Raw genomic sequence first — 24624 nt, forward strand, 5'->3', positions numbered from 1 at the left:
ACAGGTTTGGGATTATGTGAGGAAACAGATGCCGTCCTTTCCTGAGCTGCCACCCCCGGTGTTGCGGGACAAAGTGGTGTCAAAAGCATGAGTTGGTGAGGGCAGGTTGTCTGAGATTTACAAAGAATTAATGGACTGGGAGGGCTTCCCAATGAGAGATGTTAAATGGAAGTGGGAGGAAGAGCTGGGGAGGGTGCTGGAGGCTGGGCTATGGGAGGAGGCTGTGAGAAGGGTGAATGCATCCTCCTCGTGCGCTACCCTTAGCGTCATCCAATTTAAAGTAGCTCACAGGCCGCATGTGACGGTGGTCAGAATTAGCAGGTTTTTTTGAGGGGGTCGGAGGATAGGTGTGGGTGGTGCGCGAGGGGTGGGCGCGAACCATGTCCACATGTTTGGGCCTGGCCGAAGCTGGAGGGATTCTGGTGGGGGTTCGCTGATGTGATGTCTGAGGTGCTGAGGGTGAAGGTGGTTCCGAGTCCAGGATTGACAATTTTTGGAGTGTCGGAAGACCCTGGAGTTCAGGGGTTGAGAGAGCCCTACGCTTTGGTCTTTGGTAGCCTGGAGATGGATCTTGTTGGGATGGAGGGACTCGGGGTCGCCGAACCCAGAGCCGTGGGTGAACGACCTCGCAGAGTTCCTGAGGATGGAAAATATTAAGTTCCCATTCTTCCAGGATAGTTAAGTTGGCGGTGGCGGGGGGCGGGGGGGGTTTAAAAAAAGGGAGGCTGAGTGGGTGGAGGGTAACAGCAGAAAGGGTGGGGCGCGGATGTGTTGGTTATTTATTTGTTATAAGATTTCCTGTTTGTTCTCTATTTGATTTTGGTTGTGTTTGATGTAATTGTCTTAATAAAAACATTTAAAGAAAAAGAAGGCATTTGATATACTTGCCTTTATTAGCTGGGGCATAGAGTTTAAGAGCTGGGAGGTTATGCTGGACCGTATAAAACATTGGTTAGGCCACAGCTAGAGTATTGTGTGCAGTTCTGGAATCCACATTTTAGGAGGGATATGATCGTAGTGGAAAGGGTCCTGGGAGATTTACCAGGATGTTGCCTGGACTAGAGAGTTTTTGTTATGAAGAGAGATTGGATTAACTGGATTGTTTTCCTTGAAGCAGAGGAAAATAGGGGGCATGGAGGGGGACATGATTGAGATGTATAAAATTATGAGGGGCATCGATAGACAGGAAGAAACCTTTCCCCTTCGTGGAGGGATCAATGACCAAGGGGAAGGTGCAGGAGGTTTGGAGGGGATGTGAGGAAAAACCTTTTCACACAGAATTTGGAACTCGTTGCCTGAAAGGGTAGTGGAGGCAGAGACCCTCATAACATTTAAGAAGTATTTAGATGTGCACTTGTGATCCCAAGTCATACAAGGCTATGGACCAAGTGCTGTGAAATGGGATTTGAATATTTTGGTGGTTGTTTTTGACCGGTGCAGAATTGGTGGGCCGAAGGGCCTTTTCTGTGCTGTGTGACTCTATGATTCTATCTAGAATCTGCAGCATAGGGACAAGTCATCCAGTCTGACTGGTCTGCACTCCTATTTATACAGTCTCATCTCTCTCTTAGTGAAGACTTTTCTCTTTTTCCCTACTGGATTGGTTAATATCAATCTTGTCTTGATGGCCCTGGTTTTGGATTCTTTTGCAAGTGAAAACATTCCATATTAACTCTGACCATCACTTCATAACTTTCAAAATGTTGATCCGGTCATCTCAAAATCTATTCTTCCTATTCCATTCTCTCCATTCTTTCCTGATGGTGCTATTGGGCTGTGATGCTATTGCGTGTGGTGCCATTGCGCTATGGTACCATTGCGCTGTAATGCCATTGCGCTGTGGTGCCATTGCGCTGTGATGCCATTGCGCTGTGGTGCCATTGCGCTGTGGTGCCATTGCGCTGTGGTGCCATTGCGCTGTGGTGCCATTGCGCTGTGATGCCATTGCGCTGTGATGCCATTGCGCTGTGATGCCATTGCGCTGTGGTGCCATTGCGCTGTGGTGCCATTGCGCTGTGATGCCATTGCGCTGTGATGCCATTGCGCTGTGGTGCCATTGCGCTGTGATGCCATTGCGCTGTGATGCCATTGCGCTGTGGTGCCATTGCGCTGTGGTGCCATTGCGCTGTGGTGCCATTGCGCTGTGGTGCCATTGCGCTGTGATGCCATTGCGCTGTGGTGCCATTGCGCTGTGGTGCCATTGCGCTGTGATGCCATTGCGCTGTGGTGCCATTGCGCTGTGGTACCATTGCGCTGTAATGCCATTGCGCTGTGGTGCCATTGCGCTGTGGTGCCATTGCGCTGTGGTGCCATTGCGCTGTGGTACCATTGCGCTGTGGTGCCATTGCGCTGTGGTGCCATTGCGCTGTGGTGCCATTGCGCTGTGGTGCCATTGCGCTGTGGTGACATTGCACTGTGGTGCCATTGCGCTGTGGTGACATTGCACTGTGGTATTACGCTGTGGTGACATTGCGCTGTGGTACTGGAAGATTCTGTCTCATGCTGGTATTTTGTCTTTTCCTGAAGTACTACAGTCGGAGCTGGATTTTCATGATGCAGCGAAGAGGAATGACCTGACTCGAATGGAGCTGCTTTTGAAGAAGGGAGTGAATATCAATGTCAAAAACAATGTAGGTGAAATATTTAATTTTTCTATAACCAGTGATGTAGATTCATTTCCAGGTTGAACAGCATTGAAGGAAGATACAATGAGCATTTACAATATTTCACATGCGTACTTTCAGTGCACAGGGTCCATTCTGGAAATAGGAGTATAAATTACTGGAAGTACTCAGCAGATAAACAGCATCTGTGCAGAGAGAAAAAAAAAGTTAATATTTCAGAAACTTAAATCAGACTGGAATAACTGATAGATTTTGCTGTTTTTAAGCAAGTACAGAAAGCTGGTGACATCAAAGTAGGTAGAAAACTGTGTTGTCAAGAAAAGATAAAAAGTCTTACAAAGAGATAGGGATGGGTTAAGTGGGTGGGTAAAATTTGGAAGGTAGAATATATTGTGGGTAAATGTGAACTTGTCCACTTTAGGCGGGAGGGATAGAACAGCAATATACTATTTAAATGGTGAGAGATTGCAGAACTCAGAGGTGTGGAGGATGTGGGTGTCTTGGTACGCAAAATCACAAAAGGTTAGTGTGCAGGTACAGCAAGTGATTAGGAAGGCAAATTAATTACTAGTGTTTATTGCAAGAGGAATGGGATATAAATGTAGGGAAATGAGACCACATCTGAAATACTGTGTACAGTCTTGATCTCCTGATCTCCTTATTTAAAAAAAGACATAATTGCATTGGAAACAGTTCAGAGTCGGTTCGCTCAACTGATTCCTGGGATGGAGAGGTTATCTAACAAGGAAAGATTGAGCAGGTTGGGCCTATAGTCATTGGAGTTTAGAAGGATGTAATATATTAGATCCTGAAGGGACTTCATACGGAGGATACCAAGGCAATATTTTCCCTTGCAGGGAGAGTAGAACAAGGGGACATGGTTTAAAAATTAGGGGTCACCCATTTTTTGTTTTTAATTAATTATTTCATGAAATACGTTGCCAGTCCCTAATTGCTCTTGAATTGAGTGTTTTGCTGGACCATTTCGGAGGGCAGTTAAGAGTCAACCACATTGCCGTGGAGCTGGTGTCACGAGTAGGCCAGACCGGGTAAGATAGATTTCCTTCCCTAAAGGACATGAGAGAGCCAGCTGAGCCTTTATGACAATTGTTGATTGATTTATTCATGGTAACCATTACTGACACTAGCTTTATATTCCATATTTGTTCATGTAATTTAAGTTCTACCAGCTGCCATGGTGAGATTTGAATCCATGCCCCCAGATCATTATCCTGGGCCTCTGTATTACTCGACCAGTGATGCTACCAGTGTGCCACAATCACCCCCAAAGACGGAGATGAGGAGAGGTTTTATTTCTGTTGGGGGTTGTTAATCTTTAGAATTCTCTCACCCAGCAAGCAGTGGATGCTGGATCATTGAATATCTTCAAAGCTGAGTTAGACAGATTTTTGATCTATAAGGGAGTCGAAGGTTATGGGAATGGACAGGGAAATGGAGTTGCCACGATCTTATCGAATAGCGGAACAGTTTTGAGGAGATGAATGGCCTTCCCCTAATTCTTACAATCTTGTGTACAAAGGCATGGGAAGTGGGGAGAGTGGGGAAGGAACACTAGAACATAGGTTGTAAAATAGGAGTGATTAAATGACAAATGGAATGACGTTGAAATACAAGCCGTGGGACAAATAAAGAAAAACAACATCTGGAGGAGGAATAAATAGAAAAGCAGAATCCTCGTCAATTGCTGGTTATAGAGTCATAGAATTATACAGCACAGAAAGAGACATTTCGGCCCATCGTGTCTGGACTGGCCATCAAGCACCTATCTATTCTAATCCCATTTTCCAGCACTTGCACCATAGCCTTTTATGCTATGGAATTTCAAGTACTCCTCTAAATGCTTCTTAAATGTTGTGAGGGTTCCTGCCTCTACCACCCTATCAAGCAGTGAGTTTTAGATTTCCACCACCCTCTGGGCGAAAAAGGTTTCCTTCAAATCTCTTCTAAATCTCTTGCTCCCTTCCGTAAATCTATTCCCCCTAGTTATTGGCCCCTCTACCAAGGGGAAATGCTTCTTTCCAAAAACCCTTATCTACATCCGAATTGCCTAATAAAGACAGGTATTTCATATGCCTTCTTAACCACCTTATCTACTTGCCCTGTCTTCAGGGATCTTTGGACATGTACCCCAAGGTCCCTCTGGTCCTCCGTACGTCCTAGCATTCATTGTTTATTCCCTTGCCTTGATAGGATAGTCTTCTCAAAATGCATCACCTCACGCTTTTCAGGATTAAATTCCATTCCCCATCTGACCAATCCGTCTATATCGTCCTGTAATATAAGGCTTTTCTCCTCGCTATTTACCACACCACAAATTTTTGTATCCTCTGCGAACTTACGGACCATAAGATCCCCCCTCACATTTACATCTAGATTGTTAATGTACACTACAAACAACAGAGGTCCCATCACTGATTCCTATGGTACACCATTGGACACAGGCTTTCAGTTACAAAAACAACCTACGACCATCAGCCTCTGCCTGGTTCCACTAAGCCAATTTTGGATCCAATTTGCCAAATTGTCTTGGATCCCATGGGCTCTTCTCTTCTTGATCAGTTTCCATGTTGGACCTTGTCAAAAGCCTTACTGAAGTTCATGTAGAGTTCATCAATTGCACTGCCCTCATCTGCATAACTCGTTACCTCCTTGGAAAATTTGTTACACATGATCCCCCTGTGAAAAAGATATGCTGATTGTTCTTGATTAATGCTTGCCTCTCCAAGCGGAGATTACAGAATGTTTTCCAATAATTTCTCTACCACTGGCCTGTAATTACCTGGGTTTTCCCTTCTTCGATAATGATACCAAATTAGCAGTCCTCCAGTCCTGTGGGACCTCTTCTGTGACCAGAGGGGAGTTGAAAATTAGCATCAGAACCCTTGCACTCTCCTTCTTTGCCTCACATAGCAGCCTAGGATACATCTCATCTTGGGATTTATACACTTTGAAGCCTGTTAATAACCTCCTCCTTCTCAATGCTAATCTGTTCAGTTATATTGCAGTCCCCCTCCCTGCTTTCTATACATGCCATAGGGCAAAATACAAATTTTCTTCCTCACCTTGTTTTTGGGCTCCACACAACAGGCTTCCTGCTTGATCTTTAACAGGCCCTACTCTTTCCTTGGTTACCCTCTTGCCCTTAATATACTTATAAAATACCTTGGGAATTTCCTTTATTTTGCCCATCAGTGTATTTTCATGCCTCTCGTCGCTCTCCTAATTTCTTTTTAAGTACCCTCCCTGCACTTTCTATTCTCCTCTAAGGCATCCCCTGTTTTCAGCCGCTGTATTTGCCGTAAGGCTTCATTTTTTTCCTTATCCAATCCTATATATCCAGGGTTCTCTGCACTTGTTGCTCGACCCTTTACCGGAACATGTTGGCCCTGTGCACTCTCTATTTCCTTTTTTGCTTCCAACAGGAGGTGGAGTTGCTCTATTAGTTAAAGATCCGGTGGCACAGTGGTTAACACTGTTGTTTCACAGCACCAGGGACCCTGGTTCGATTCCCAGCTTGGTTCACTGTCTATGCGGAGTCTGCACATTCTCCCCGTGTCTGCGTGGGATTCCTCCTGGTGCTCTGATTTCCTCCCACAGGCCCCAAATACGTGCTTGTAAAATGAATTGGACATTCTGAATTCTCCCTCAGTGTACCCGAACAGGAGCTGGAGTGTGGCGACTAGGGGATTTTCACAGTAACTTCATTGCAGTGTTAATGTAAGCCTACTTGTGACACTAATAAAGATTATTAAGATGACATCAAGGCTATATTAAGAAATTATATTAACACTCGGGGCCAAAATGTTGAATTGATTTGGGTGGAAATAAGAAACAAGGGGGAAAACTCCTTGGTAGGAGTAATATACAGGCCCTTGAAGAATACTTTCAAGGTGGGGCATGGAATGATCCAAAAAATAATGAGGGCTTGTGAGAAGGATAGTGGTAATCATGTATATTGACTGGATTAATCAAATTGGCAAGGGTAGCCTCGTGGGAGATTTCAGAGAGTGTATGAGAGATTGTGTCTGAGAGCAATTTGTTATGGAGCCAACCAGGGAGCAGGCTATTTTAGATTTAGTATTATGTACCAAAGAAGGTTTGATAAAATAGTCTTGTCATTAAGGATCCTCTTGGAAGGAGTGATCACAGCATGCTAGAATTTCAAATCTCCCTCAATGCCAGCAAAACTAAAGAGCTGGTCATCGACTTCAGGAAGCAAAGTACTGTACACACCCCTGTCAGCATCAACGGAGCCGAGGTGGAGATGGTGAGCAGTTTCAAATTCCGAGGGGTGCACATCACCAAAAATCTATCCAGGTCCACTCACGTCGACGCTATCACCAAGAAAGCACAACAGTGCCTATACTTCTTCAGGAAACTAAGGAAATTCGGCATGTCCACATTAACCCTTACCAACTTTTACAGATGCACTACAGAAAGCATCCTATCGGGCTGCATCACAGCCTGGTATGGCAACTGCTCGGCCCAGGACCGCAAGGAACTTCAGAGAGTCGTGAATACCGCCCAGTCCATCACACGAACCTGCCTCCCATCCATTGATTCCATCTACACCTCCCGCTGCTGGGGGAAAGCGGGCAGCATAATCAAGGATCCCTCCCACCCGGCTTACTCACTTTTCCAACTTCTTCCATCGGGCAGGAGATTCAGAAGTCTGAGAACACGCACGAACAGACTCAAAAACAGCTTCTTCCCCACTGTCACCAGACTCCTAAATGACCCTCTTATTGGCTGACCTCATTAACACTACACCCTGTATGCTTCAACCGATGCCAATGCTTATGTAGTTGCATTGTATATCTTGTGTTGCCCTATTATGTATTCTCATGTATTTTCTTGAATTTTGTTTAATTCCCTTTTCTTCCATGTACTGAATGATCTGTTGAGCTGCTTGCAGAAAAATACTTTTCACTGTACCTCGGTACACGTGACAATAAACAAATCCAATCCAATCCAAGAAGATAGAGTGCCATACTACAGTTTTAGTGTTGGGCAGAGGTAATTATACAGGCCTGAGGAAAGACTGGGCCCAAGTAGACTGGGCACAAATAATTGAAGGCAGGACAGTTGAGGAACAATGGTGGATGTTCAAGGCGATATTAAATACTTCTCAATTAAGATATACTCCTGAGAAGAAGAGGAATTGCAAAAGGGAGAAAAATGTTCCATAGCTAAACAAGGAAGTCAAAGAGGGCACAAAGACAAAAACTAGGGCATACCATACTGCAAAAGCGAGTGGTAAACTGGAGGATTGGGAGAACTTTAGGTTCAGCAAAAGGCTATTAAAAAATCAAAAGAGCTGAGATGAACTTTGAAAAGAAACTGGCAGAAAACGTAAACACTGATACCGAAAGCTTCTATAAGTATATAAAGAGTAAGAGAATAGTTAAAGTAAACGTTGGCCCTTTAGAGGACAATTTGTGGAATTCGCTGCCCCATAATGTGGTGGAGTCTGAATCATTAAATGATTTCAGGAAGGAGATAGTATATATTTCGGATTTTAAAAAAACAGGTTAAAGGGATATGGGGAACAGGTAGAGGTGAATTTGAAACCTCTAAGCCTTTCACACTTTGCCTATCCCAATTAATATTGGGGAAGTTGAAATCCCCTACGGTTATACCCTATTTCATAGGATTTTTTTACAGTGCAGAAGGAGGCCATTCGGCCCATCAGGTCTGCACCAGCAGACCTGACCAGCAGAAAAGAGCAGCCTACTTAACCCAACCTCTATCCTATCCCCGTAACCGTGCAGCCCCATCTAACCTAAGGGCAGTTTAGCATGGCCAATCCACCTAACCTGCACATCTTTGGACTTTGGGAGGAAACCGGAGCACCCGGAGGAAACCCACGCAGACACGGAGAGAACGTGCAGACTCCGCACAGACACCCTGGCGCTGTGAAGCCATAGTGCTAACCACTATGCTACCGTATTGTTTTTACATTTCTCCGTGATTTGCCTACATATCTACTCTTATATCCCTGACTGTTTGAGGGATGAGTACACTCCCAGCAATGTGATTGCCCCCTTTTTGTTTTTATGTTGTACCCATGAAATGAAATGAAATGAAATGAAAATGAAATGAAAATCGCTTAATGTCACAAGTAGGATTCAAATGAAGTTACTGTGAATTTTACGGCGCCTGTTCGGGGAGGCTGGTACGGGAATTGAACCGTGCTGCTTGGCCTGCCTTGGTCTGCAATTGAGGAGCCGGCTAACATATCAGCCCTCCTCACTGCAGTAATTGACTCCTTAATCAATATTGTGGCACCATCTCTTCTTTTGCACCACTACCCTCCCCTATCTTGCCTGAAGGTTCCATACCCTGGAATATTGAACTGCCAGTCCCACCCCTCCCTCACCTTGCCTCTGTGATAACAATAATATCATACTCACATGTGTTAATCGATGCCCTCCGTCTGCCTTACCTGTGAGACTCTCTGTTCTGCGCGTTCGCAGGAGATAGCAATCTCAACTGCCTGCTGCAAATCCAAGTGAGTTTCTGTTTGGAGCTTCCATTGAGTCGTTGCATCGCAGATCCCACAAACCGAACGGTCTCTCAGATCTTCCGTTAACATGGTTCCGAACTCTCAGAATTCAGTGAGTTTTTGTAGGCGTGCCAAAAAGTCTGTAATGGATTCGCCCTGACCCTGGGTGAAACCAAAAGTGCTGTCTAGCCGTGGTAAATTTTCTTGTGTCTTAACATGTCCACAAACCCATCTTTGCTCTGCCTTCCTGACTGACTTAGTTCTTCTTCTATATTTGGCTGTGCATTATCCCTTACTGTACTTTCACCTTGTAACCCAACCCCAGCCAAATTAGTTTAACCCTCGCGCCGACAGCATTAGCCAACCTCCCCGCAAGAATGAGTCCCGTTCCAGTTCAGATGCCACCAGTCTGACTTGCACACGTCCCACCTTCCCCAGCAATGGACCCAGTGATCCAGGAAACTAAAGCCGCCCCCCCCCCCCCCCCCCCCCCCCCCCCCCCCCCCCCCCCCCCGCGCACCATCTCTTCAGCCATGCATTCATCTGTTCTATCCTCCTATTCTTATACTTAAGCATGGAGACCAAAACTGAACACGGTCGTATCCAGAAATTTAAAAAGAAACACAAAAGAGCAATAAGATCTAAAATTGTTGAACACAGTTTGAGTCTGGAAAGCTGTAATTGAAATATTGATGTTTTGTTTGAGGTGTGTAGCCAGGTGCAACACACCTCAACACACTTCTGCCTGTACAAACAGCAGGATTTTACATTATTTTCATTCACAAGCAGCTGCTTTCATTAATCAGAAGCTGTTAGTTGTCTATAGTCATCACATCAGAGTCAGGATTATCAGCACTTTAGCGCTGGGTCGCAAAGGAGCTCTTCGTTATTTGTGGCAAGATTTATCCCACAAACTGTATCACTAAAAATGGATGATTGTCATATTGTCTAATATCATGTTGTTTTGTGTGGTAGCTTTCTATTTGCATATTGGCTGCTGTATTTCCTAAATGACTATGTTGCAATAGTGTCTCATTCATGTTACCACCTCCATGGAATTCACAGGGCATGGACCATCCGCTTCTCCGTGGCCTCTGCCAAGTACAAACTTTTCCAGTAATGGGACGGGACTTCAGCCTTACCGAGGGGAGCCCATTTGAGTATAAAAACCCGGACCTGAGTGTAGTACAGGGTGGGTGACCCTTCGGGGAGTGGAGTAGTTGTGTGTACATTTTAATAAACCGTTATTTTTGCATCCTACCCTTTGTTCCTTGTGATCAATGCGGATTCTTCATTTATTAAAGTGCTTTATTGCACCTTGGCTTCATAATAGTTTGTAGATATAAAAATGGTGTTGTTGGAACTGAACTGTGAGTAAGGAGTACCAGGTAGTCCTTGGGTGCAGAACGGTAAAAATATTAATCATTTGTAGCTTTTCCATCTTTAGTTATTTGCAGTTCAAGTACTGTTGAATAAAAAATAATTTCAAAAGGAAAAAATATTGCACTACAAGGAAATTTTGTTCCATCTGTACTTTTGGGAGAAAATTTTCCTAACCCTTACTCCATGACGAGTGAATTCTCTGGGAGCAAAGGAAATAATTTCAGAAAAGTAGATCGAGACCTATTCTGGTGAGATTCTGTCTCTATATTGGCCCAAATCTCTCTGACTGTGATCCCTTTACATTGACCTGAGTAGCTGGCTCTCTGACCCTTTACATTGGAGTCTTTATCTGAACCACTGTCTTCAGTTTTAGTCTTCGTACTGAAGGATGGATATGCTTGCATTGGAGGTGGTATAGTGAAGGTTCACTGAGATGAGAGGGTTGTCCTCTAATGAGAGGCTGAGTAAATTCAATATTCTCTGGTGTTTTGAAGAATAAGAGGTGATCTAATTGAAACAGACAAGATACTGAAGGGGCTTGATAGGGTGGACACTGAGAGGTTGTTTACCTTGGCTGGGGAATCTTGAATATGGGAGCAGATGGGTCCATCATTTAAGACTGAGATGAGGAGAAATTTCTTCACTTAAAGATTGTGAATCTTTAAAATTCTCCACCCCAGAGGGTTGTGGATCCTCCATCATTGAATATATTGTTGGCATACGGGGCAGATGGAAAAGTGCTGTTAAGATCAGCCATGATCATATTGAATGGCGAAGCAGGTTCGATGGGTTGTAAGTTCTTTTGTTCTTTCCACTGTCCTGGATATTGAGATCTCTGCCTTGGCTATCTGTGTTTCTCCAAGGCAGAGAAGTATAATTACCGTGAATTGAACGCTTCATGCTCATGAGGCAGCTCCCCGAACAGCCATCATCAGGTATTTGAACCGGGAATCAAGGCAAGTGAATGAGGAGTAGGGGTTTGGGTTGGGAATGCGGTGTCTTCGGGTTGTGGAGTTGGCGTGTGCCGAGAGTTGGGCAGACTAATAGTGTGGGCTTGGGCATACTGGGGTTGGGAGGGGGGTTGAGGTGGGGGGATGAGGGCGGAGTGAGGTGTTGGATGTGCCAGTTTCTAATACGGTTTGTTTGATGAAGGGCACATGAGAGGTGCATTGAAGACAGCCAATCCTCTTCAAATGTTGCTTTTCAGATAGACCGGACGGCTCTACACTGGGCAGCTGGGGCAGGACATGAACAGGCGGTGAAATTGCTCCTTGATCACGATGCCACAGTGGATGATCAAGACAGTGTAAGTCACTTCAAACGTTCCCTCTTCACATACGACAGGTTTGCAATTTCTGGATTGTTTAAATTGCAACAATCTACTCAGTGGAAATCAGCACAACCACAGCAGCTGTGCAGTCACAAACACTGCAACTGGGTAAGACAGATGCAGCCCGACTGTGACTGGGTCAGATTGTAAATGGAGCCTAGTAATTGGCTGTTAACATAGAAGTTTATGGCATAGAAAGAGGCCACTTGGCTTATCGTTCCTGCGCTAACAGACTACTGAAGTTTTGCCAGAATAAGTACTGAGATGTCAGCCATTTACAATCTATAGGTTATTGACTTTGCCAGTAAGAATAGAAGAGCAGAATATTTTTTAAAAGGCATGAAACTTCTAAATGTTGCTGTTTGGAAACACTTGGGTGTACTTGTACCAGGAGCACAGAATGTTAGCACGTAGATGTAGCAAGCAATTAGGAAAGGAAGCTCATTGCAGATTGAATGATGAATATGGGGGACTTTGCTACAATTGTACAGGGCTTTGGTGAGTGGAATATTGGGTCGTAACTTCCTTGAGTGGCAATCAGCATCGTTGGATTGCTGCTCTGTGCCCACTTAGCTACATCCCTACCTGTGGGCCGGACGAGATCCAGAAATTGCAGATGTCTCCAATGCCCAGTAGAGTTGGATTGAGGGAGGACACACTTTTGTTTCACAGCACTAACTGTTGTAAACCAGGTAGATTTAAAGGTTCAGTGAAATAGACAGACCAGAGAGAACGTTAGAGCCGAAGGTAGGGGGATAGGATTTGAGGGATGAGTGGGTAGGAGGTCAGATAGGATTGAGGGAGTGTCGGAGGTCGGGTGTTGGTGGGGGCATCTCGTCGGGGTTCGGGTGTGTGGAAGGGTATCCAATGTGGGGTTGGGGTTCTGGGCCTTTATAGTAATCCCCACAAGTTAGAAGAAGTTTTAATAACATTTTTTGAATAACCATTGGTGTAACCCTGGTGGAGCCATTTGAAGTTTGCAATTTAAATCACATTTTCAGATGGTTCCCAGCGCAGGGCAATTGCCCAGAGGAAGTTTGCAATCGGGCAGTTACCGTGCAAATAATAATCTTTACTGTCACAAGTAGACTTACATTAACACTGCAATGAAGTTACTGTGAAAAGCTCCTAGTCGCCTCATTCCGGCTCCTGTTTGGGTACACAGAGGGAGAATTCAGAATGTCCAAATTACTTAACAGCACGTCTTTTGGGACTTGTGGGAGGAAACCGGAGCATCCAGAGGAAACCCACGCAGACACGGGGAGAATGTGTAGACTCCACGCAGACGGTGACCCTAGCCAGGAATTGAACCTGGGACCCTGGCACTGTGAAGCAACAGTGCTAACCACTGTGCTGCCATGCCACCCATCCTTATCCGTGAAGTTCTGAGAGGGATTCCCCAGCGCATCTTTGGGGTACCGCACGCTGATCCAACGCTGGGAACATTGTGTGGGTTTTCTGTCAGTATTTCGACGGTGGGATATGCTTGAAATGTACACAGTAATGTGAATGTTCACTAGATTTGATCCAGTCTGAGAGAGTGGTCCGATTATGAGAGGCTGTGTAAATTGGTCCTATACTCTCTGGAATTTAGAAGAATGAAAGGTGATTTCATGGAAACATACAAGATTCTGAAGGGGATTTTCAAAGTCGACACTGAGAGGTTGTTTCCCCTGGCTGGGGAAGCTTGAGCATGGTGGGGGGGGGGTAAAGAGGTTCATCATTTCGGACTGAGACGAGAATTTTTTTTATTCCGGTGTGTGTGATTCTTTGATATTCTGTGATCCAGAGGATGTCGGTCGGACCCATTGTAACTGGGTTAGTTTGCTGATGATCACATTTGGTTGAGTTCTGTATGTTTGCTTCTACAGTTTGGGATGAACGCGTTGCTTCTAGCTGCCTGGTTTGGTCATCTCCGCATTCTTCGAACACTGGTCAACGTTGGAGCCAAGCTGTCGTGTGAAAACAAAGTACGTAAATCTTTGGGTTGTAGCTCACTGTTATAGAGTGTTATTATTATGCATCTGATTTAAATCCTTTGCTGATGGATGCCATCAGTAAGTGCTGTGATATCATTATAGAATCCCTACAGTGCAGAAGGAGGCCATTCAGCCCATCTAGTCTCCACCGACCCTCTGAAAGACCGTGTCGCGTCTTTTCGTCCGACGTCACTTCGTCCAACGACACTTCGTCCACGTCTTTTGGTCCAACGTCTTTTTGTCCGCACGTCTTTTGGTCCAACGTCTTTTTGTCCAATTATCCAATTACAAATAAACTCCGTCTAAAACCATTTAATTGATAAAATGCAAGTACAATACAGCAAATGAATTTAATTGCTAAAATGCAAGTAATTGATAAAATGCAAGTAAAATGCAAGTTGAAAAATGCAGTTAAAAAATCTAAAAATGCAGTTAAAAAATCTAAAAGTTTACTAATTACTTAAAATTCCCGAAAGATATCACATCACTTAGAGAATACAGTTGGAAAATGTAAATTCTTAAAGTTACTTAAAATTGATGTAAATTGTAAGCAACATTCCTCAAGAAATCATTTTTTGTTGTAGAATCATATTCAACGACCAATCTTTTGAGGCGTTCAGTTATTTTCTTATATCGCGTACATGAAGTCGACTGATCTCCCCGAAGAATTTGAGCCTTTTTGCCTATTATGAACCCTTCCTCTTCCTTCAGAGTTTTGATTAACCTCCAGATATTCAAATGAGCTCCACCCGCCGAATGCTTTATCGCAGAATGAAATCCTTTATTACATATTATACCTTGCTATGTGCATTAGAGAAGATTTCTATTTACAAAATGTTAATGTGGGGAGTGGAGTGGAGTGCTAATAAGCAAGTTACAAAAAGTCAAGTTACAAAAAGTCTTTGACAAAAAAAATCATCGGACAAAAAGACGTGCGGACAAAAAGACGTTGGACCAAAAGACGTGGACGAAGTGTCCTATCCCCGTAACCTTATAACCCCACCTAACCTGCACATCTTGGGACAATAAGGGAAATTAGTATTGTTATTGTTACCTGTGTACATTTGTATTTAACTGTCATTAGTTCTAATTATATTTTGTTACTGTTATTTTCTGGGGTGAAGTGGAGAGGAGGATGTGAGGTGTAACTATACCCCAGAGGGTCAATCCACCCATGGAGTGGTGTGACTTTGGCTTGGTGTCGCTGATTCTAATTCCCCCTTTGTTTACTGCCTTGTCATACGTTTGTACATGAAAGGCATTCAATAAGTTGAATTTATTTTTGCCCACCGCTATCTTTCCCCATTTATAATGAGAATGAGGATGTAACATTAGAATGAAAAGGCAGGATGCACAAAGGATTGGAGAGACAGATAGCACTGGAGTAAGAAACAGTGAGTAGTTATTAAGTGGGGTCAGTATCAGAAGAAATATAGTCAAATCTAAATTAGATTTGCAGTGCATATACATGAACTCATGAGGCATGGTAAATGAGGTTGGCGCAGGAGGTAACGTGGGTGTATGATGTTCAGGCAGTAATGGAGTCCTGGCTCAGAAATGGCTGCACTTGGCACTAAATCTTTCCGGATGCAAGGTGCCCACGTGAGATTGGAACGGTGGAATTGTGGCAGAACATAAGAAACAGGAGCATGAGTGAGCCATTCAGCCCCCACACTCGCGAGCCTACTCAACCACTCAAAAAAAAAACATGGTTTATCTGATGCTGGCCTTAAATCAACTTTCTTGCTTTCCTCCCGTAACCCTGGACTCCCTTAACAATAAAATATCTGCCGAACTCAGCCTTGAATATTTTCAGTGACCCAACCTCAAACTGGTTGCTGGGGGATAGAACTCCAAAAACTAACGACCCTTTGGGAGATGAAATTCCTCTTCATTTCAGTTTTAAATAGGAAACCTCTTATTTTCAAACTATGCCCCCAGTTCTAGATTCCCCTATGAGGAGAAACATTCACTCAACAGCTACTCCAGACGGGGGCGGGGCGGGGGGGGGGGGGGGGGGGGCGCATTGGGAGGGAGCACGGGTGACCACCATTGCTGGGCATGGATGGGGTGGCATACAGCATGGTGCTGGGCGGGGCCAGTGCCGGGTGTATGGTTGTCAGGGTGGGCGGGGGTGACAGTCAGGATCGGTGTGCCCGGGGGACGATGTCAGCTCACCTGTGCGACCTGGTGGAGGTCATTTAGCTTTTTGTGGCTCTATGTGGCAGTCTTCCGGGTCACGTTACCCGTGCTGACAGCTGCTGCCACTTCCTCTCAGGTGGCACTGGCTGCCCTTAGTTGATCCGCCAAGCCCCTCAGGAGAATAGGATATCCGGTTGTGACTCCACCGCATCCAGCAGGCGGGCCAGGTTGGCATGCCCGAATCTTGGAATCGGTCTCCTTGGTGGCATGGCTGCATTTTGTGTGGGCTTACCTCTGCGGGATCGGTTTAAGTGCTGCTCCCCTTCATTAGCAGGGGGGTAGCGAGTGCGGTCCCGGTGAATCAGCCTGCAGGACAGACATTTGTGGCATGAAGCCTGTGGGGCTTCGTTAAGTGGACCTATTAACGTTTAATACCAGTGACGGCCTTGCTGGGTTGACCATCGGAAAGCTGGTGGCAGTTCCCGCCCGCTCCACACTTAGAAACCTTTCCGTTAGGGGCTGTTTTAGCACAGTGGGCTGAAGAGCTGGCTTGTAATGTAGAACAAGGACAGCAGCGCGGGTTCAATTCCCTTACCTGCCTCCCCAAACAGACGCCGGAATGTGGTGACTAGGGGCTTTTCACAGTAACTTCATTGAAGCCTACTTGTGACAATAAGCGATTGTTATTATTCGATTGTGCCCTTGATGTCATAATGATCTTGATAAGTGACCTGAACATGTTCCACCTTAAGCTGCATTTGAATGGGCCACCAGGATGCGATTTCCTCTATTCTCATCCACCCAACCCAGGTCATAGACAAAGTCTCCTGATTTTCAGCATGGCTTTAATTTTGTTCAGTCGGCCATAAAGACTCGTGCTACTGTGAACTCATCTTCTCATGTCCTGTGGCTTTCACTCCCAATTGCTTTTTAACCTTTCCGCTCCACAGTTTGATTGGTGGGCATGTCACAATTCATGGCTCTTCCATCCATGTTGCTGATGTGACATAACACAAGCTCATGTGTCCGTCTTTGGCCTGCTGCAATCCAACAGTGAAGCCCAAGACAAATGGAGGAACAACATCTCATCTTCCGATTAGGCACATGTCAGCCTTCTGGGCTCAACATTGTGTTTAGCAACTTAAGATTGTGAATTTTCCCTTCCATTTTCCCATGGCAGGTTGATGGAAAAAGTGAAGTCGTATGGGGTTCAGGGTGTACTAGCTAGATGGATAAAGAACTGGCTGGGCAACAGGAGACAGAGAGTAGTGGTGAAAGGGAGTGTCTCAAAATGGAGAAGGGTGACTAGTGGTGTTCCACAGGGATCCGTGCTCGGACCACTGTTGTTTGTGATCTACATAAATGACCCGGAGGAAGGTATAGGTGGTCTGATTAGCAAGTTTGCAGATGATACTAAGATTGGTGGAGTTCCAGATAGCGAGGAGGACTGTCAGAGAATACAACAAAATATAGATAGATTGGAGAGTTGGGCAGAGAAATGGCAGATGGAGTTCAATCCAGGCAAATGCGAGGTGATGCATTTTGGAAGATCAAACTCAAGAGCAGACTATATGGTCAATGGAAGGGTCTTGGGGAAAATTGATGTGCAGAGAGATCTGGGAGTTCAGGTCCATTGTACCCTGAAGGTGGCAACGCAGGTTGATAGAGTGGTCAAGAAGGCATACAGCATGCTTGCCTTCATCGGACGGGGTATTGAGTACAAGAGTTGGCAGGTCATGTTACAGTTGTATAGGACTTTGGTTCGGCCACATTTGGAATACTGTGTGCAGTTCTGGTCGCCACATTACCAGAAGGATGTGGATGCCTTGGAGAGGGTGCAGAGGAGGTTCACCAGGATGTTGCCTGGTATGGAGGGTGCTAGCTATGAAGAAAGGTTGAGTAGATTAGGATTGTTTTCGTTGGAAAGACGGAGGTTGATGGGGGACCTGATTGAGGTGTACAAAATTATGAGAGGTATGGACAGGGTGGATAGCAACAAGCTTTTCCCAAGAGTGGGGGTGTCAGTTACAAGAGGTCACGATTTCAAGGTGAGAGGGGGAAAGTTTAAGGGAGATGTGCGTGGAAAGTTTGTTACGCAGAGGGTGGTGGGTGCCTGAAACGCTTTACCAGCGGAGGTGGTAGAGGCGGGCACGATAGCATCATTTAAGAAGCATCTAGACAGGTATATGAATGGTATATGAATGGGCGGGAACAGAGGGAAGTAGACCTTGGAAAATAGGAGACAGGTTTAGATAAAGGATCTGGATCGGCGCAGGCTGGGAGGGCCGAAGGGCCTGTTCCTGTGCTGTAATTTTCTTTGTTCTTCTTTGTTCTTTATTTGACCACTTTATAAATATTTTGTTTTCTTTGTCAGTCCCAAAATGAATACAACATTTCTTTCCCCCCCCCCCCCCCCCCGCCCACCCCCATCTGCCACTTGTTCTTCAGTTTTGCTTTCATTGAGAAATAACTTTTGTTCTCCTATTAACACATTCTGTTACTTTACCTTTATGCCATTATCTGCACATTATTTGAAGCTACTATTAACACTCCTTGTCTTGTGTCTATGTCATCTTTGTCACTTTCTCATTAGCTCTGACCTATCCTTGACCTTCTATTCTTGTCTGGTCTTGGGCGTACAGGGCACAATTTTAAAATCTATAAATGACAATAAACATGGAAGTAATGTGAACTATGTGGAGGATGGTGATAAACTTCAAGAGGATATAAGACAGGCTGGTGAAATGGGCAGACAAAATTTAATGCAGAAAACTATGAAGTGATTCAGTTTGGTAGGAAAAATGAGGAGAGGCAACATAAAATATAGGAACAGTATATGTCTAGGTCATGGAGTTATAGAGGTCTACAGCACGTAAAAGGCCCTTTGGCACATCGTGTCTGCGTCGGTCCAAAACAACTGCCTAAATATTCTAATCCCATTTCCCAGCACTTGGCCAATGCCGTGTATGCCTTGGCATCGCAAGTGCACATCTAAATACTTGATAAATGTTATGAGGGTCTCTGCCTTCACTACCCTTTTAGGCAGAGAGTTCCAGACTCTCACAACTCTCTGGGTGAAAAAGCTTTTCCTCACATCCCCTCTGAACCTCCTGCCCCTTACCTTCATCTATGCTCCTTGACCATTGATCCCTCCGCCAAGCGAAAAAGTTTCTCCCGTCTACTCTATCTATGCCCTTCATATTTTATGCATCTCAATCGCGTCCTCCCTCAGTCTCCTCTGTTCCAAGGAAAACAACCCCAGTCTATCCAATCTCTCTTCATAACTAAAACTCTCCAGTCCAGGCAACATCCTGCTTAATCTCCTCTGCACCTTTTCCAGTGCTATCACATCCGTCCTATAATGTGGATTCCAGAAATGCACACAGTACTCTAGCTGTGGCCTAATTATCATGTAGCTGTATGTGCGCAAATCAGTGAAGGTGGCAGGGCAGATGGAGGAAATAGTTAAAGATTCTGGACCCTGTAACTCAGGATATAAGAGTACAAAAACAAGGAAGTTATGATAAACTTTCAGAAAACATGAGTGTGGTTCAGTGCTGAGCACCAAGTTTTGGAAGGGATTTGAAGATATTAGAAAGGGCACTGAAAGATTCATGAGAATGGTTCCCGTAATAGGATCCTCAAAAATATGGATAGTTGGAGAAGCTTGTTCTCTTGAATAGGAGATTTGATAGAGTTTATGAAAACCATGAGTAAGTTCTTGGACAGAGTAGATAGGACAGAATTGTTCTCATTGGCAGAAGAGTTGAGAACCAGAGGACATTGATTTAAGGGCGGCACGGTACAGCAGTGGTTAGCACAGTTGCTTCACAGCTCCAGGGTCCCAGATTTGAGTCCTGGCTTGGGTCACTATCTGTGTGGAGTCTGCACGTTCTCCCCGTGTCTGTGTGGGTTTCCCCCGGGTGCTCCGATTTCCTCCCACAGTCCAAGGATGTGCAGATTAGGTGGATTGGCCATGCTAAATTGCCTTTAGTGTCCAAAAAGGTTAGATAGGATTACTAGGTTACAGGGATAGGGTGGAGATGTGGGCTTAGATAGGATGATCTTTCCATGGGCCGGTGCAGACTTGATGGGCCAAATGGCCTCCTTCTGCACTGTAAATTCTATGATCTATGATCTAAGGTGAAAGAACCAAAGGCAACTTGAGGGGAAACCTTCATACACAATTAGTGATTAGGATTTGGAATACGCTACCTGAGAGTGTGAAGGCAGCAGACACAATTATAGCTTTCAAAGGGAAATTGGATAGTTATCTGAAGAGAACATATTCAGGCCTATGGGGAAAGGGTGGGCAGGTGGGACGAGTTGAGTTAATCTTGTATAGAGCTGGCATGGAAGCAACAGGTCGAATGACTTTCTTCTGGGCTGTAACCATTCTATGATGATTCCATGATTCCATAACTGACTAATTTGGCTTTAATACCCTATTCCTTATTGCTAAATTGTGTCCTGCAGAAAAATGATCCACAAGTGATTCAGAGTATGTGTAATAAATACTGTATTGTTAAGGTGTGTATTCTGAGTGCAGTTTAGTTTAGGTTTGCATTACAAGAGTAATGTTTAATTAGTTTGATTCCCTTATTTTCTTGTATCAGAATGGCCTAAATTTACTGCTTTGTGCTGCCCAAAGAGGCCATGTAAATATCCTGGAATTTATTCTGGAGGACCTGGAAGATATGTGGCTGGACAAACCTGACAAGGTAAGTGAAGTTTTCCAATTGAAGATCTTGGGGGACATTTCTAATTCAGTATTGAACGACAAAAAAAACAAGAACCTAAATTCCCCAATACTCATCCATCATTTCCTGAATTCCAGATCTCTGAATCCAATTGCTGATGCTCTTCCATGAATTCCTGATACCTCTGTAACCTCCTTCAGCCCCACAACTGTGTTCTTCCAATTATGGCCTCTTGTGCGTACCTTCAGCAGTTTAGGCCCTTAGCTCTGAAATTCTTTCCCCAAAGCTCTTTGAACCTCCCTCTCCTTTCAGATCAAAGGAAATTGAGGGCACAGAGGCCAGGTTTGGAGGAGTGCAAAGCGCTGGGAAGGTGGTGGGGCTGGAGGAGTTTAAAGAGATATGGAATAATGAAGTCATTGAGGGATCTGAACACGGATGAGAATTTAAAAATTGATCATTGACCAAGGGCCAATGTAGCTCAGTGAGCAGAGGGTGTACAGCAGCAACCTAGGGTTGTGAGTGGGCCGCATGAGTGGCCGGCCCTCCATTATCTTAGTGGGCTGCAAATTTGAAGTTGGGTTTGTTCACCAACCATGACCCCCACAAATAAGATTAAATACGTACTGAATATTTCATAATGAGTTATAGAAAAACGTAATTGTTTCTATATTAATAGAACTGTCATCAACTTCAAATGGCATAAACAAATAAATATTTACACTTTGACAAGATGCAGAGGGAGAACAAGGCTCTCACAGTCAATATTGTGTGCAATTGGCACGTAGTTCACTTTGCATGCCCTGCTTTAGATGCTTATCACTTTAGTCATATCGATAGAAAGAAATATTATGCGGATGGAAACCAGTGAAATGTGGCAACCCTGTGGATGGGTAACGGTCAACAAAATGACCCATGGGCCGCACTCAGAATCAAGATGCACTGCAGTAGCCCCTGGGCAGCAGTTGCCCACTACTGGTATACAACGAATGGTGTTAGTAGGATACAGGGAGCAAAAATTTGGATGAACACTTGTTCCTGGTTCAAGGTGGAGGAGCTGGCTAGGAGAGCAATGGAATAGCCGAGCCTGGAGGGAGCAGAAGAATGGAGGTAGCATCCTTTTGTTATGTATAATCCCCTACAACAGGCAAACAGCCATATTTGTTTTATCTTGTATTCTGTGGTGCTATTTCACTTTGTTTCTGCTATTTTATGATGAAAGCTATCTCTTCACAGATGCAACGAACAGCATTACATCTCGCATCAAGTTGTGGCAACCTAGAGGTGGTGGAATTCTTAATTGGCTCAGGCTGTGCCCATAGTTTGAAGGACAAGGTCAGTATGGCAAAGGTCGAGCTCATTAAATTCACAGTCAATGTAGAACATCTTTAGCATGGGTCCCAAGACATTTTGCAGCATAATTGGATGAAAATAGACCGAGTGGAAGATGGAGATATCAGGAAGGTTAAACAAAATGTTGTTCAAAGTGGTGGATTTTAAGAAGGGTCTTCAAGATGGGGAAAGAGGTGCAGAGACAGCAGGGTTTGAGGAGGACATTCGAATGGCCGAATGCTGGTGGATAGAATGGGTCAAAGTCATGAACAGATTTACACGCAGGAATAAGAATAGTAGGTGGTGCTGTCAACATTGCCCAGAGGGGGATTTACGATGCGGCATGTAACGGAGCGATCGCACATGTGGGAGCTCCTGCCGGAGATCGCGTTTTGAACTATTTTCGGCCAGGTGGCAATGGAATTCAGACCCAAAGTTTTTTACTTCGATGGTTGAAGTGTCCCACGGTAAGGGGATGCACAATCGGTACCGAACTAGGCAACAAAAGAAGAAGGGAACAGCTTTGAAAGTGGTGGCTTCAAGTGCCCTGGTGGAGAAAACATTGCGGAGGCGATACAGTGCCAGAGGCCGCCTCCTAACCGTGGAAACTTTGACAGTGGAACTGCAGAAACTGCGTTGAGAGGACTCTGGAGACTATGAGAAGGCAATCGAGGTGGCAATTTCCTCCATTCAAGGGATCCTGGTTGAGATGGATGAGGTGGTGAAGCAGCAGGATGCAGAACTGCAGAAGCTGGGGGTTGCTCTGTCAAGGCAGAGAGACCAGATCACTTCCATGGAGGTGGCCGGCAATAAGAGCATGAGGGCTAAGGTGGACGACCTTGAAAATTGGTCAAGAAGGCAAATTCTGATGGTGGTCGGGTTGCCGGAGGGGCTGGAGGGCGCAAGCCCAACAAAATTTATGCGCGGTTGCTCTGGAAGATGGTGAGGGAGCTGGATCGAGCCCACAGGTCTAGGGGGCAGAAGCCTCATGTTGGTGAGCCACCTTGTGCGATTATTGTGCGGTTCCACAGCTATCAGAAAAAGAGAGAATTTTATGATGGGCGAAGGAGCATCGAGACAGCAGAGGGGAAGGCCACGAGGTGAGACTATACCAGGATGTTGGAGTGGAGCTGGCCAAGAGGCCTGCAGCTTTTAGCAAGGCCAACGCAGAATTAAAGTAGATAAGTCCCCAGGGTCTGATGGGATCTACCCCAGAATACAGACGGAAGCAAGGGAGGCAATTGCTGGGGCCTTGACAGTAATTTTGTATCTTCATTGGCTGCAGATGAAGTTCCAGAGGACTGGAGAGTAGCCAATGTTGTCCCATTGTTTAAGAAGGGCAGCAGGGATAATCCAGGAAATTATAGGCCGGTGAGCCGAACGTCAGTGGTAGGGAAATTATTGGAAAAGATTCTTAGAGACAGGATTTACTCACATTTGGAAACAAATGGATGTATTAGTGATGGACAGCATAGTTTTGTGAAGGGGATACCGTGCCTCACTAACTTGATCAAGTTTTTCGAGGAAGTGACAAAGATGATTGATGAGGGAAAGGAAGTAGATGTTGTATATGTGGACTTCAGTAAAGCCTTTGACAAGGTACCTCACGGTAGACAGGTACAAAAGGTGAAGTCACATGGGATCAGAGGAGAACTGGAAAGTTGGACACAGTACTGGCTTGGGCACAGAAGACAGATGGTAGCAGTAGAAGGGTGCTTTTCTGAATGGAAGGCTGTGACTAGCGGTGTTCCACAGGGATCAGGGATTAGTTCTGGGACCTGTGTTGTTCGTAGTGTACAAAAATATATAAATGATTTGGAAGAAAATGTAGCTGGTCTGATTAGTAAGTTCGCAAACGACACAAAAATTGGTGGAGTTGCGGATAGTGAAGAGGATTGTCAGGGGATACAGCAGAATATAAAATGGTTGAAATCTTGGGCGGAGAAATGGCAGTTGGAGATTAATCTGGACATGTGTGAGGTAAACCACTTTGGAAGATCCAATGCATGTAGGAATTACACAGTAAATGGCAGAACTCTTGCGAGTATTGACAGACAGAGAGATCTGGCGGTGCATGTCCACCGATCACTGAAAGTGGCAAAGCATGTGGATAAGGTGGTCAAGAAGGCATACGGCACGCTGGCCTTCATCGGTCGGGGCATTGAATATAAAAATTGGCAAGTCACGTTGCAGCTATACAGGACCTTAGTTAGGCCTCATTTGGAATATGGTGTACAATTCAGGTCGCCACACTACCAGAAGGATTTGGATGCTTTGGAAAGAGTACAGAAGCGGTTTACCAGGATGTTGCCTGGTATGAAGGGCATTAGCTATGGGGAGAGGTTAGATAAACTCGGTCTGTTCTCACTGGAACGACTGAGGTTGAGAGGCGACCTGATAGAGGTTTACAAAATTATGAGTGGCATGGACAGAGTCGGACACTTTTTTCCAGTGTGGAAAAGTCAATTACTAGGGGACATAGGTTGAAGGTGCAAGGGGTGTCATGTGGGGGTACCTTTAAGAAATGGGTGTTTATAAATGGGTGCGTATATAAATATCTGTAGTGAGTGTACCTTTAAGAAATAAGTGTTTACTACTGCAATGATGTCAG

At 44.9% G+C, this 24624-nt stretch overlaps 1 protein-coding gene across 5 annotated transcripts in view; it reads left to right on the forward strand.

Annotated features, from left to right (window-relative positions):
• The window catches only part of ankdd1a (ankyrin repeat and death domain containing 1A), a 139236-nt gene that overhangs the window by 8614 nt on the left and 105998 nt on the right, over nt 1-24624 (forward strand). For 3 of the 5 annotated variants that reach the window (XM_038813610.1, XM_038813613.1, XM_038813611.1), the window contains exons 2-6: nt 2527-2630; nt 11741-11839; nt 13735-13833; nt 20601-20705; nt 21918-22016. In XM_038813610.1, coding sequence (XP_038669538.1) covers nt 2527-2630; nt 11741-11839; nt 13735-13833; nt 20601-20705; nt 21918-22016 — 506 coding nt within the window. The remainder of the gene's footprint in view (nt 1-2526; nt 2631-11740; nt 11840-13734; nt 13834-20600; nt 20706-21917; nt 22017-24624) is intronic. The other 2 variants (XM_038813614.1, XM_038813612.1) reach the window with 2 other exon arrangements.

The sequence above is a fragment of the Scyliorhinus canicula genome, chromosome 12, assembly GCF_902713615.1.
Source record: "Scyliorhinus canicula chromosome 12, sScyCan1.1, whole genome shotgun sequence".
Taxonomy (NCBI): Eukaryota; Metazoa; Chordata; class Chondrichthyes; order Carcharhiniformes; family Scyliorhinidae; genus Scyliorhinus; species Scyliorhinus canicula.